Source organism: Gossypium hirsutum, chromosome D10 (assembly GCF_007990345.1).
Source record: "Gossypium hirsutum isolate 1008001.06 chromosome D10, Gossypium_hirsutum_v2.1, whole genome shotgun sequence".
In the NCBI taxonomy this organism is placed as follows: Eukaryota; Viridiplantae; Streptophyta; class Magnoliopsida; order Malvales; family Malvaceae; genus Gossypium; species Gossypium hirsutum.
The window spans coordinates 1,760,704-1,775,128 of NC_053446.1; the positions used below are offsets into that span (position 1 = coordinate 1,760,704).

Genomic DNA, 14,425 nt, shown 5'->3' on the forward strand with positions numbered 1-14,425 from the left:
TAAAAATATATATAATTCGCATATAAATAAACTAAACATCCATTCATGGTAATTACGCATGATGTAACCATGGATGAGTTTGTTTTAGAATTTTAGTTGCTTCTACGCTTTGATTGAAAAATTCAAAGTTAGCAAATGGACAAAGGAAGAAAACAAACAAAGATACATATGAGACATCTTTGGTTGTTTTCCACACTCATGGGGCAATATTGAGGATTGAAATGAAACATATATCTTACTTGTAACCTCGGATCTTATTTAGTTTTAGACTCAGATATTAAATATAAGAAATTTTTGAAATGAAAAATAAAAGACGAATGTAGAAAAAATAAAGTATGAGTTATTCGAGGTTAGGCTAATTGTTGCAAATATTGCTAATTGGTGAATAGAATTCACTTCACATCAATGTCGATTAAGTTTTATCTCGATTAGCAAGGATATTATTGTCAATGCAAGAGGGCATAGGTTCGAATGCGCTCAAGTGGATTATTCTGTTATTTATGGGTTGAGGAGGGGCTATGGATATTTCTAGGAATTGTGTCAAAAAGAGTAGACATGATCAAAACCTATAATGAGATTATTCAAAAAAAATCACTTCAAATCAGTTAATATAGGTTTTTAAAATTTTCGGGTTATCTTAGAGTTTGAATATTTTGAGTTTACTCCTTTGGTTCAAGTTATTTTGGATCATTAGTCCAAATTATTTTAAATTTGATTCATTTAAATTTTAAATTATTTAAGATTAGGGTCATCTTTGGGTTTAGGTTAAACCCTACATTGATATTACTTCTGCAATTTAAATTTACTCATTTAACCTTCAAATTTTGTCATTCTTTCAATTATTTGAAATTACAACATTAAAATTACTATCTTAATCATTTCACACAACAACTTGAAGTTTTCGAAAAACAAATTGAATTTATATGAAAATTATTTTTAATATCGCATAATATAATACTAATAATTTTATTAGTCTCGTAATTGTATTTCCAAAAAAATAATATCATATCATGTAAAAAATATTAAATATTAATAGGATCATTTAACCTATAAAATATTTATAAATCTAATAACTTTTAAACATTCGGTTAGATTGATCTTCACTTTAATCTTAATTTATTTTATCTACACAAACTACATATAATTTTAAGGATCCATACATGAAGAAATTTTGACATTGTGGGGTTGTTGGGCATGAAGATGGTGTAGTGTTGTTGTCGGATTAGATGATGGAGTATATGCAAGTAAAAGCATGTGATTTCATGTACATGAAGAAGAAAAAGGAAGGTACATCAAGTTTGGACAGCACACAAATGATTTGATTGAGATTCCAAATCCGAAGGTTGTAGTGGAAGAAAATTTGCGTAAATTGTGATGCTTAACAAATGGTCCGCCATATGAACAAAAAGATTTATATTGACGTAGGCCTCTAATAAATTCGAGGAAGAAATCCAAGTTCAAACCTTTCACGGGTTTAGCGGATGAAGATTCATGTAAGTCAAAAGCTTGAAGCTTTTACAGGGAAGAGGTACAGATTAGGTGGAGATCTTAAACTTGATTTTTACTGTTTTTTAGGTTTAATTTTCTTATAAATGTTTTTATTTAAATAAATAATGATATTATAATTTGTTCTTCCATAATCCAATCAAAAGATTATATGTGAACCAACTATTTAAAGTAGGATACTAATGAAACCCAAAGTTAAGCAAGCAAAGAATCCCAGCTCAATTTTCTTATAATTTAACTATAAGTAGTATATTATAGTTGCTTTTATAGATCACAGCTTAATTCCCTAAAAGAATTTCTTAGCACAGGCTTGTTTTCATGTCAACTCAGTTCACTATTTAAAATTTAATGAAATATTAAAAATATTTTTATTATTTCAATTGATTTTTTATCAACCTCAATCTAAATTGGGCCGGGTATGTTGGGTTGGACGGACTGCCTGATCCATACACAGTACTAGCCATAGATAAGAGTCGGTTCGGTTCCTCTTTTAAATCCCTAGCTCTTGTAATTTCTAGGCCTTCTCTCCCCAATTACAATCGAAATCAATTAGGGTTAGGGTTTTTCCCCATCCAAATTCTGATTTAACCCAAAATGCCTCAACGTCACTCGAAGAACAACAACGATTTAGCCTTCTTCACCTACGATGAGAAGAGGAAGCTAGGGTACGGTACTCAAAAGGAGAGATTAGGAAAAGACTCCATTAAGCCTTTCGATGCTTGCTGCCTTTGCTTGAAACCTTTCATCGATCCCATGTCTTGCCAAAAAGGTCATGTTTTTTGCAAAGAATGCATTCTCGAATGCCTTTTAGCCCAGAAAAAGGATATCCAAAGGTATTCCCTTTTTTAGCCCAGACCCTTGTGTTTATCTCAATGAATCATTTATTTGTATTTTGCCCAATTTTTTGTTTGATTTTTGTGATAAATCTTAAAATTAGGCATGAATTTTGATCTAATATGTAGTATGATGAACTTAGGCTTGGTGTATTGATTCAATTATACATGTAAAATTTTGATCCAATTGTATACATATAAAAACGTAAACGAATTCAATTATTTTCATGTTTGAACAATATAATTATTTAATATGTTAACATAAAACAGTGTTACATCGATAATGGTGTTATGGTGTACGAAAATCAAATTAAATTAAAAAATATGTATACAATTGCATAAAATTGAATTTCGTGTATTACATTGTAGATTTTCTTCCTTTTTTCCCCCCTTCGTTGAGGAGTTATTTCTCAACAAACAGATAATGTCTAAGATCTTTAGAACATGATTTTCTGGGTATTTTGTGGATCGTATAGGCTGACATGCATTTAGAAGATGGTTGGTGATTTATGGCCAAAATTGTGCAGTGTTGCTTCATTCAGTGTTCCATATGCTAGGGATTATAGACTCCTTAGCTTCTAACAAACTATTTCTTTAAAGTTGCGAAGGATGCTTTCGGTTCATGTGCAGTTTGGTGTCTTCTTTGACTTATACTAGCCGTTTTCGCTAATCACTCTTGATGTATTTGAGATTGGTGCCTTAATGTGCATCTTTTTGTTCACGGTTCTAGATTGTCCTTGTGTTTGTTTTGTTTCATGATAATCTAGAAAGCTTATCATTAATCTTTTAGACCATTGGATCACATCAATAGCTTCTCTGATAGTAGTTGAAAGGTTGCGAGGATCAACTAGAGCATCATTGCTACTTTTTTCCTGTTTTCATCGACACAAAGCAGGATTTATATATGCCTACATTTGTGAATTTCAATGTTCTGTAATGTATTTTTATTTGGTTATTTAGCAATATAAAATTGGTAGTCTTCAATATGAAAAACAACCCTTCACATGATGTAGAAAAAACAGTGGGTTTCTGGTACTAAATTTTCTTCGAAAAAGAAGATTATAAATTGTCGTGCTCGGATTCAACTAGAACATTTCATTTATGGGGTCAATAATGGAAACTATGATTTCCATCCTCTGACAGGAAACTTGCTGCCCATGCTGCTCAGCAGAAACTAGAGAAGGAGGAGGAAGAAGAGAGGTTGATATTGGAGAAAGCAAGAGAGCTGGACGCATTCGATCAACAAAATCACGGTGCCTTACCACAATACAATGACAAAAACCACAGCAGAGACAAGAATGGTTTCCATGGAGCAAACAGTGTCAAAGTCACATCTTTTGAAGAGGAAGCACTCCGGACAATGAAAGCATTTTGGCTTCCCTCCGCCACTCCAGAAGCACCTGTTAAAGTCGACACTCCTTCCACCAGCACAGTCTGTCCAGAGGGCAAAGAAAAACTCAAACTGAAAACCCTTTTTCCTATCTACTTCACTGAAGATGAGAGCGAGCAAAAGAAATCCAATCTCGATAAAACCTATATCTGCCCGAGCTGCAAGGTCACTTTGACCAACACATTGTCGTTGGTAGCTGTAAGTTCCTGCGGGCATGTCTTTTGCAAGAAATGTGCCGATAGGTTTATGGCTGTCGATAAAGTTTGTTTAGTCTGCGACAAACCATGCAGAGAGAGGAATTTGGTTACTTTGGAAAAAGGAGGGACAGGGTTTGCTGGACATGGGGATCATCTTGAAGCTACTGATTTCAAGCATTTGGGAAGTGGTAGCGGCTTGGGGCTTGTAAGACCTGCGGCTAAGACATAAACAAGAAATATGAAACAAGAAAGAGGAAAAAAATAATGCCACAAGTTTGATTTTTGCATAATGCCTGTTGGTTTAATCATCTTCAATAACCTTTTGTTCAGTATTTCTGGTATTAACGTGTTCAGTTTTATTGTAATCTTGTAAAATAGTTATGGCCATATCATTTTCTATTTCATGCAGTGTTGTTGGACTGGATTTTATGTTTCTTTGGATTTTTAATTTATTTGCTAATCGGACTGACCAGTTGAATTGGGAACAAATAGTTTGATCGGTTCTATTGTTGGTCCGGTTCCATGGGATTAATCCAGGGTACTATGAGTTTTTGTATTAGGAACTCGATTATATTTTGTTTCTTTTATTCAAAAAATGTTTTTGAGTAAATTAGTTATTGTATAGAATAAAGAATAAACTGGTGTTTTTGATAAAATTATATCAATTTTTATAATTAAAAATTGGTCCTTGTACTTCAAATAAGGTATACTTATAATTTTTAATTTTCAATAGTAAAATTTGATGAAAATTTTAGTAATAATGATGGGTTTGCTTTTCAACTTAAAATACAAAAATATTATTTTTTGAGTAAAAGGATAAAAGTGAAATCTGATTTTTATCGCAGAGGTTTCAATGGTAATTTTACTATAATAGTCTCCTCCAATGTACTCTACATTGCCACGGCGGCGGCGCCGCGGTCTACTTCAGTTTCACCTCTCCTCGTACGTGATTTATAATATTTGGTCCTAATCATTAATTTGTGAGTAAAGTTAGCTCCTTTTTCTGGGTGGGAATAGGGGAAACCTATCATACAGCAATTATTAGCAGATTATAATCATAAATCCTCTAATAATCTGTATCCCTAGTGGCAATAGCTGTCTCAACGACAATTATCCGCCCCCATTTGGGTCCCACACGCCGCCGCCCACGCCAAAACGTAAAACATTAACTACAACATTTAAAAGGCAGTAACTTTAGAGCGGGAGAGAGGATAAGCTGTGAGATTTCGTGGTTTGGGTTTTTAATGGCGGAATTAAACAAGCAAGAAAAAGTAGTTATAAATGGAAACGAAGAAGGAGAAGAAACGAGGTTGTTAGAAGGAATGGCGGCGTTAGATTTCGACATGCTATGTTCCACGGTGGCTTCTCAACAAACCCAAGGCAAATGGAGGGAAATTGAAAGCTCCGGGGAAGAAAACGCCGTCGGCGTTTTGAGGATGTGGGAAGGTGAAGTTGTTCTTGATTTCATGTATGACCGCCGTGTCGCTCTTGAATCCGCCTGGTCAGTTATTTTTCTCTATGTTTTGATGTTGTGAAACTGATATGAGCGATTAAATTATATGTTTGTGAATTACTGTGTTTTAATGTTGCAGTTGCCCCTGCTACAGATTTGGGAAGAACATGAAGCGGGTTGGTTTTGGTTATTGCCTTCTTCAGGTAAAAAATAATGTGTTTTCATGGTCATATTATAATATGCAAGTTTTTTGAGGATCTTTTTTGCAACTTCTATTTATATTCTAGTCCCTGCACTTCAGTGTTTATTACCAATGATGTGCTGTATTTCAATATTTTTCTGAATTCATAATATGCTGTGTTCCAGGGAACTGTTTATTTCATTCTTCTTGTTAGTGTGTTTCTCAACATCCTTGCCTTTATGGTCACCGACCGGAATTGCTTCCTGTATTTAGCCGTTGCTTTCACCGTATCTCTCGGTGCGTATTCGGGGTTCTTCCGTATGCAAATCAAAAGAAAATTCAATATTATGGTAAGAAATTTTACTTACGATCATGCTTGATTCTTAGGGATTGGCATAAATGTTTCAACTAGGTGTCTGAAAGACCAACTAGATTGATGCAAAGCCTGTTTTGCATAAAATTTGTAACATGTCCCATGGTACTTTACATAACAAATAATCACACGGTAGTGCGAATAGCATCATAGACATCGATTATGGTTTTACTGATATCGTACTGTTGTCGGAAATGCTTGTTTGCAGGGTACCGATAACTTGTTAGATGATTGCATCTACCATCTAATCTGCCCTTGCTGTACATTATCACAGGTTCTTGTTCCTACGAAACTGTGTTTGAACTTTTTGCTTATAAGTTTCATTCAATTAGCTTCATTTTTGTTTGGACATGGAGCAGGAATCCAGAACACTAGAGATGAACAATGTCCAAGACGGTACATGGCATGGTCGTGGTGCTATATGCATAGGAAGCCACAGCGAAGGGAACAGACCATTCTTTGAGCTCCACCATCCTCATCCTATATCAATTAAGATTCCGGAGCCCTGCAGCATGCAAAACGGTTTAAATGGTTTTCGATAAAGTTCGAACACGAGAAGCTTATACGCCATGACTGCAGTAGATGCTTGTCAAAAATTGTATTCTTTGTACTATACTAGTATTTCATCATTGAATTTGGCATATTGACATATGCTCTCCATTGCAGGCTTTTGGTTTTTCTCAAATGCAAAAAGTTTGTTTACATGATGGTATTGTCTTTCCTAAATTTCTTGCAGGGCCTAAAGGATATAATCTTTTAACATGATAAAGGAAAATGAAATGGTTTTGCCAATGTGGTAAGAATCAGACCAATTAGACTGCCGGTTCAATAGTAAGTGGTATCGGTTGAACCATCAGTTATTGATTTAACCTATCGGTTTGATCCGATTCTGACAACCATAAAGTTCTACATGTTATGGTAGTTGGGGGAGGGGAGGGGGCTTTTTTGGTAGATTTGCTTAATGGTAAAAATATCATGGAAATTCTTATACTAGGACTTAAATTATATTTTTAAGTAAATTAATTATTGTATATTAGATTAAACGCCAAATTGATCTTTTTATTAAGAATTTTATCTATTTGTATTGTATGTCAACATAAGATACATGTAGTATGCCACATGTCATTATTTGGTTATTCCATTAGCCATACTAACTTTTAACAGAAATCATCAATTTGCTATTTGATCTAACATATAGAGATTAATTTACCCATTTTTTGATGGAAAGATAAAATACAATTTGACTCTTAATAGAGGAATCTCCATGATACTTTTACCGCAAAAAAAAAAGTAGAGGGTGGCAAGGTAATTACATCATCAATCACTTTTTCCATATTAAAATTGTAATCCTGATAACTACCCAATTGACCCTTTTTGTGTGTGTTTCTCAATCAATTTGGTCGGTAACTATCTTTAAAAATATGACATTCATTATAAAAATTTAAGGATGGAGTTAATTAGTAAAAATGATTATTTTAATTTTTTTTTTATAAACATAAATATTTTCTATTTTTAGGTATTTTCTGGTTTTATAATTTTTTAAAAATTCAAAAAAAAATAAAAGAGAAAGGAAAAATGTGTTTCATGCTCGATCTTTTCTTTGTTTTTTGGTTTCTGGCCACGTTTATCTTCCATTTTTAATTTCACAAGGAAACAAACAAGTCAATAAATAAAATATTCATTAATAAAAATTAATCAAGATGCCACTTATTTATTTATTCATTTATTCAACTACTTCTTTGAATATGACTTTATAATTACATCAACCCGTTAAATCCATTCTTGAATAAAATTTTAGTTATATAAAATATTCTTTTATTAAAAAATCCCATCCACACCATTGATAAAGGTAGAAACTTTGAGTTCTAAGCAAAGACGAAGTTAAATGGCCCAAAATCATCTCTCTTAAAATTTAAAATTCAATCATACCCTCTCTAAAAACATATAATTTATAATTTAATCTTTATAAAAAAATAAAATTTTACATTAATACATTTATAAAATTATATTTTTTTCTCCCTCAAAAAATTTTAATTCAAATTTAGTCCATCCAAAAATAATTCTAGCTTTACCTTTTGTCTTAAATACCTCACTTTGAAACATTATACACAATTCTAAGTGTGGGTCTTGAGTTCTATCACGTGTGGATTTTAGTCCAATATGTCGGTTTTAGTATAGGTTGCACTATTTTTTAATTTATTTGTATTCAGTGGCAAAGCGCAGGCGGTAATGGTCTCTCTAAAATGGTAAAATTTTAATTTAAGCTCTTTATAATTTATAAAATTTTAAATTAGTAATGATAAAATTACACTTTGATATACTTGAAAATGATAAAAATTTAATTTAACCTTTTAAAATTTATGAAAATATAAACTATTAAAATGATAAAATTATATTTTTACTATCGTAAAAATTTCCAAAAATTTGAGATTTCACCACAGTATTTGTATAATTTAATTTAATCAAAATTGAATGTAATTAGATGGAGAATCATATTGGGAATGCCATCAACGTCAGCTACCTAACCCTCATGTAAGCTCCTTTTGACATGCAAAATTTGTAGTAGACAAGGCTGTTTTTTTTTTTTTTTGTAATCACTTCATTAAAATATTTGCTTTTTCAACTCCCTCATCGATGCTTACAATGAACTTTTTTTTTCTTCAACTAACACACCATTACCAGATTCCTTATCAAATTGAAACTCTAAATAAGCAACAACACGACATTCAAATTCGGTACACTATATTACCTTTGTCGTCTCTGTATTTCGTTTAACGAATAAAGATTTTTTTACCCACTGACTCTAATTTTGTACTATCTGTTCTTCATGCAGGTGACTTGAAAGTTGAAACAGCCCAATATATTTGCAATTTGATTATCAGCCAAATCTGGGTTTTATTTACTTTGTTGCAGAGATGGCAAAATCAGTTGAAAATAGAGCTTTAAAGAAAGGTGCATGGAGTCCTGAAGAAGACAAGAAATTAATCGCTTATATTAAGAGATATGGGATTTGGAATTGGGCAGAAATGGCTAAACCAGCTGGTAAAAAAAACCCAGAAATTGATTGCTTATATTATGATTTTTGTTGGGTTTTTTATGGGTTTTGTTTATTTGTAGGATTGCAAAGGTCAGGGAAGAGTTGTAGGCTTCGTTGGGTGAATTATTTAAGACCGGGAATTAAACATGGGAATTTCACTAAAGAAGAAGAAGAAACAATTATTGATTTACATGAAAAGCTTGGAAATCGGTAAGTTCTGTAACCTGATGTTTGGTTTTTTGGGGTAATTTGATCTTTGAAATTTAAAGACATGGGGGATTTTAGGAATTTGAAAGGGATTAATATATGAACTTGCAATTAAGTTGAATTTCTTGTAGTTGTGATGGTTTCTAATTAGTCTTTTAGGGTTTATTTGATGAAATCTGGAAATTTTGAGATTGGAGAATTTATGTGATTGTAACAGTTTTGAGTAGTTACTTGTGACAGAAGATAAATAATTTCACCACCGTCCGATCGATAAGGTATTAACAGTGGCAAAGCTGGAAAATTGCTTTAAAAGGCTAGAGATGCATCATAAAATTTTGGGGGTCAAGGCAAATTTACCACTTTTGGGGGCCAAGGTCACTGCCTGCCCCTTGCCTACGCCCCTGGGTATTATGTATTTTCCCGGGCAACAAGTATCGCTGGTTTCGTGATATTGTCCTCCTTTGGATGTCCACTGACTCCTTGTAGCCTGAAAGTCCAACTCCGCCCTGGACCTCCTTATATAGGAGTCTATTTTGAAATAATGGTCCCATTTAGACTAGTAAATTCAATGGGTTGGATTTAAATCAATTTCGGGTTTGATTCATTTTGAATACAGATAATTTTGAGTCCGGGTCATTCGGATTTTTAGGATTAGATCATTACAGGTTCTGGTCACTTCGTGCTTCATTTCTAGTTACTTGTTAGAGATCTTTTGGGTTTAGATCATTCCATGTTCAGGTTGTTTCGAGTTCTGGTCAAATCATGGTCGAGTTAAATAGGTTCGTGTGGTTGGCTTTTTTATGGCCAAATTAGGTTAGGTTGGGTTTGGGATCGGTTTCGGATTTTTGAGTTCAGGTCAAAACTAAACAGATCTGGTACCATTAGATTTATAGTGGTCAGTGATAGTACCTTACTGGTCGACAGGTCGTGAGTTATATTGCCGGTCGACAGGCCGTAACAATTGTTTTTTTGCAGATGGTCAGTGATTGCATCAAAGTTGCCCGGAAGAACCGATAATGAGATTAAAAACCATTGGCATGCTCACTTGAGCAAACGTTTGAAGTACGATCTGAATTCATTACCAGACATGTCCGATGCAGAAATAGACCAATATAGCTCATTCGAAACCGATCCCCCACCAACCAATGTTCCGAATGCATTGATTTCAGAAAGCTCTGCTGCAACTTCCACCAACAGTTTACCCTCCTCGAGCTCGAATCCTAAACAGTAATTCAACGAAAAGCCAATACATTTGGTTCGATGGACAACTTCATAGAATTACAACCATTCGTTGGTTCCATTGGACAACTTCCACCGCATAACAGCAGCCATTGCTTCATTTGTTTCAGCAGCAGTATATAATCAGGGTAAATTGACTTCAACTTTAGATGAAAAACAAAAAGGGACATGTATGGTGACTATTAATGTTGATAGATACACTACTGTGCATTGTTGTAGACTTGGCATTGACATTGACTGGATGCTATATATATATCATATCTGTCTTATAGCAACCAAGACTTACAGCTTCATTATTGAATGTAGGTAGATAATGAGTGAATGAATGCTTTCATGCAAACATGATCATAAGGTATGAAATCAAAGTACAAAAATGGCAGAAACAGCTTCATACAGAGATTAAAAGCTGGAACGAGATTTGGGTTTGGATCTTTGGACCATCTAAAATAGCCACAACTCCCTATATTAATATTGTTACATCCCTACGCGCACGCACGCTACAGAGTATGAGCGGCTTAATAGGCAACACTGGAATATATCACCAACCCCCACAGTAGTCTCATGTGGCCCACTTCTTATGCTAAAGGATCAAATTTAGCTCACCCTAAAACAAATCTATGATTGAACTCTACAAAAGGCTCACTCAAAGCTCTTATTCATCTATAGGTCAAATCTAGCCTATCCCCGAGCCCTTATAATTGGACTCTACACAATAATCATGATGATGGGCTCAAATTCATTTAATGATCTTTAAATTTTCAAGTTTACTAATCCCATTGTAGTCTTGTCTTGTTTATTCCATTTATCATCCCAAAACGAGCCTATGATTGGATTCTACACAAAGATCATCATGAAAAATGGACTCGCTCAAAGCCCTTATCTATTTATGTGTCGAATCCATCTTACCCCTAAAAGAAGCCTCTATCATTAGACTTTATATAAAGGTCATAATAAAGGATTAGCTGCTCAATGCCCTCTCTATTTGAAGAGGCAAACTAACATAAGAAGCTCACTTTCTCTCGCCACTAACATTAATGGCTCTTCCCACCCTTCCTATATGAACTGTAATCATTCTAAACATAACCGATTCTACCCAACACATTTTCACATCAAGAAAAACAAAGCCCTCTTGATCTTTGGGATAACTAAAAACCAAAAAACAGAATTCCAAGAAACCATGTTTAAACTGTTATTTTTTTCTCTTGACCTTCACAATTTCCTCAATAACCCCCCAAAATTTGTGTTTGGTTTTCTCGACAAAGATACCAAAAAATCTTTTTTAAGACAACAACGTGCCTTAAACATTGCCCCCTCTGTCTCTGACAGTCTCTCTCTCTTTCTCTTTCCTTTCCCCCATTAAATTCTTTGTAATTTCTTATGTAACAGAGAGTATCTTCTTTTTCCTGCCCAATTACCATTTTTGGTCTTTTCAACAAGTTATATATACTATAATGTGAAAAAAAAGAAGCTCAAAATATCTTGTTGAATTAAGCAATTGCTCTATCCCCTATCTGCTAGAAAACAACAAGACATTAACACAAACAAGCAGTACATTTTGAAACCCATGTTTTGTGGTTCATATACCTTCTAAAAACCAAAAAACCCATTAAACAAAATGGGGGTTTTTCTTTTATCCACATGGTTGAATATGGGACATCTTCACCCTTTTACTTTCACTGCAAAAACCAATCAATTTATGTCGTTTGATGCCTTTCTTTTCAGACATCTCAGTTTCTGATTTGTTGCAGTGACAATCCAAAACACTAATGGGTGTCACCGTGCTTGAAGTTGATATAGCATCCATTTTGTTTATCACCATTTCCATCACTGCATTAAAGCATATCAACAGCTTCTCCTACAAAACAAAAAACACCATTGCGTTCATTCATTACTGAAAGAAAAGGTGACCACCCTATTTACCTAATAACAAAAGTACTATTTTTGCTTGAGTTCAATCTCAAACTGCTCATCTCTCACCTCCAATTATAAAAAATATTTATTGAAATAAAAGAATCAAAAGAAACTCCGAAAAAGTATCATTTTATCACCTTTTATTCAAAAACTGATAAATCAATCCTTTATACTTTACATTAAAGAGTAAACTTTTATCTCATGTGTATCTTATTATGACATTTAATGACCAATTTTTAATAATAATAATAATAATAAATAAAATTTTTACAGAAATAATTTTTTTAATCTAATGTAACCTATAAGAGCTAAAGTATTTGTATAATCACAAAAAAAACAATATGACTTGGAACTCCGTACTACTTTTACAAAAAAAAAATATTTGCTTACTTCATTCACATATTCACAACACAAAATTGAAGCTTTAAAAGACGGGAATTGCAATGGGAGTAGTTCATGTGAAGCCATAAGTAAAGCTGATGCTGCAATGGTTGACGGTTTAAACTCCAACAGATTAGTTTCTACAAAACAAAAACTGGGTTTAAATTGATTTGTCATAAAAACATCAAAGAAATGATTTTTATGTATTTTTATGTTTTATACCAATGCCAGCTTGGAAGATTATATGTGTAGCTCTGTCTTTCAATGCTTGTATCAATGGTGGATCTTTTAATTCAAACAAAGATATGAAGAAACAAATAAAGGAAAAGGGTGTTATGGTTCTCATTCTCCAATTTAACGCATCAAGTACCAAAAGCTCCATTCTTTGAATAGCTGAAGCATCAAAGATGAACCCTTCTTCTCTCTGTTTCAATGTCATGAGGGTCAAAAAACAAGACCATACTTTTAATCCAAAAATACATGTTTTTTTTACCTGGAAATTAGAGTAACAAAAATGCATGTCCTTCATCTTTGCAGCCAACGAAATACAAGCTATCACAAGTAGTCTCAAAACCCATGGATTACCTTGCTACAAAAATTTCAAGATGAAGTTTTTAAGTCCAAAAACAGGACCTTAAAGTTACATATCTTATAAAATTCATTAACTTACAGGGATTTCTTGTTTGGAAATGAATCTATCCATGTAAGTAACAGCAAGGTATGGTGTATATGGATCAAGGTTACAACAATACTGTGCCTGGTCCAATTAAAAACAAGTTTACAACACACAAAATACAAGTAATAGTTTAAAATTAGTGAAAGGAGGGATGGTGGTACCTGGAAAACGAGAGACATAGCTTCTTGTCTGAAAGAAACATGGAAATCACTGGTTGTTAAACATTGTAAGTAATTCAAACAGGGCATGTGATCAGATTCTGAAGAGAAGATGGTTGAGATTGTATCGAATTGGTGTTGTTTCAAGGTTGTGAATGGATCTTCAAGATCAAAGTACTCCATTTTTTTTATGAAATTGTATGTAGGAAATTTGAGGGAAAAAATGTGAGAAAAAAGAGTAAATTTTGCGGAGAAAAAAGAAGAGAAGCGTTGCTTTTTGTGCTGATAAATCTTCAACTTCAAGTTTGAATCTTTTACAGGCTAAGTAGCTGCCCTCTATTTAACTTATATGTGTGTTTGTGTGTGTTTTGGTTGGTCCCTGCCTGTTATTGCCCATTGCCCTTGGGAAAGAAAATAAAACTGTAAAGCAAAGTTGTGGGTTACATTTTTCCTTTTTTTTCTTTTCTTTTTTTTTTTTTAACATGGGAAGTAAAAGGGTAGGTGGTTGGAATTGTAATCGATTGGTATATTAATATAGAGAAAGAGTTTGAATCGGTTGATTCATTGATGGATTGAATATGGTTAATTGTTTTTTATAATTTTTTAATAATTTATTTAAACTAATCGGATTGAGCAGAGCAATTTAATCACTTATCTGCTACAAAAACATTAATAAAACTCATTAGCAACCTGAATATAGAACCCCTTAAAAAATGATAATTTGATTAAATCACCTTTTAAAATGTATGAAATCGTAAGTTAATATAATAGTAAAATTGTATTTAGACTCTTCAAAAAATTATTATTCATTTATGATTTTTTTTAAAAATAATTTTTTAATTTTGTCTCTGCTAATAAATATCTAACAATTTCATTTAGTGAA

The 14,425-nt window shown here is 33.1% G+C and overlaps 4 protein-coding genes across 5 annotated transcripts; 3 read left to right on the forward strand and 1 right to left on the reverse strand.

Moving 5' to 3' along the window:
* The first annotated feature begins 1,916 nt into the window (after positions 1-1,916).
* LOC107942073 (E3 ubiquitin-protein ligase CSU1) lies at positions 1,917-4,350 on the forward strand. The gene is made up of 2 exons (XM_016875716.2): positions 1,917-2,339; positions 3,483-4,350. The coding sequence occupies exons 1-2, from the start codon at positions 2,101-2,103 to the stop codon at positions 4,153-4,155; spliced, it is 912 nt and encodes a 303-aa protein (XP_016731205.1). The 5' UTR covers positions 1,917-2,100; the 3' UTR covers positions 4,156-4,350.
* A 473-nt stretch (positions 4,351-4,823) lies between these two features.
* LOC107942066 (uncharacterized) lies at positions 4,824-6,635 on the forward strand. The gene is made up of 5 exons (XM_016875709.2): positions 4,824-5,427; positions 5,519-5,582; positions 5,746-5,910; positions 6,142-6,207; positions 6,293-6,635. The coding sequence occupies exons 1-5, from the start codon at positions 5,171-5,173 to the stop codon at positions 6,473-6,475; spliced, it is 735 nt and encodes a 244-aa protein (XP_016731198.1). The 5' UTR covers positions 4,824-5,170; the 3' UTR covers positions 6,476-6,635.
* Positions 6,636-8,457: 1,822 nt separating this feature from the next.
* LOC107942079 (transcription factor MYB14) lies at positions 8,458-10,691 on the forward strand. 2 transcript variants are annotated; one of them, XM_016875723.2, is made up of 4 exons: positions 8,458-8,668; positions 8,767-8,975; positions 9,051-9,180; positions 10,153-10,691. In XM_016875723.2, exons 2-4 carry the CDS (start codon positions 8,849-8,851, stop codon positions 10,406-10,408), a joined length of 513 nt encoding a protein of 170 aa, XP_016731212.1. In that variant the 5' UTR covers positions 8,458-8,668; positions 8,767-8,848; the 3' UTR covers positions 10,409-10,691. The 2 variants fall into 2 exon arrangements, with proteins under 2 accessions (XP_016731212.1, XP_040958620.1); XM_041102686.1 differs by lacking the exon at positions 8,458-8,668 and having other exon boundaries at positions 8,685-8,975.
* A 1,179-nt stretch (positions 10,692-11,870) lies between these two features.
* On the reverse strand, positions 11,871-14,028 carry LOC107942078 (putative cyclin-D6-1). Its single transcript, XM_016875722.2, has 6 exons — positions 13,546-14,028; positions 13,379-13,465; positions 13,202-13,297; positions 12,931-13,132; positions 12,718-12,848; positions 11,871-12,271 (listed from the first exon to the last, which is right to left on the reverse strand). The coding sequence occupies exons 1-6, from the start codon at positions 13,723-13,725 to the stop codon at positions 12,047-12,049; spliced, it is 921 nt and encodes a 306-aa protein (XP_016731211.1). The 5' UTR covers positions 13,726-14,028; the 3' UTR covers positions 11,871-12,046.
* Positions 14,029-14,425: the final 397 nt, after the last annotated feature.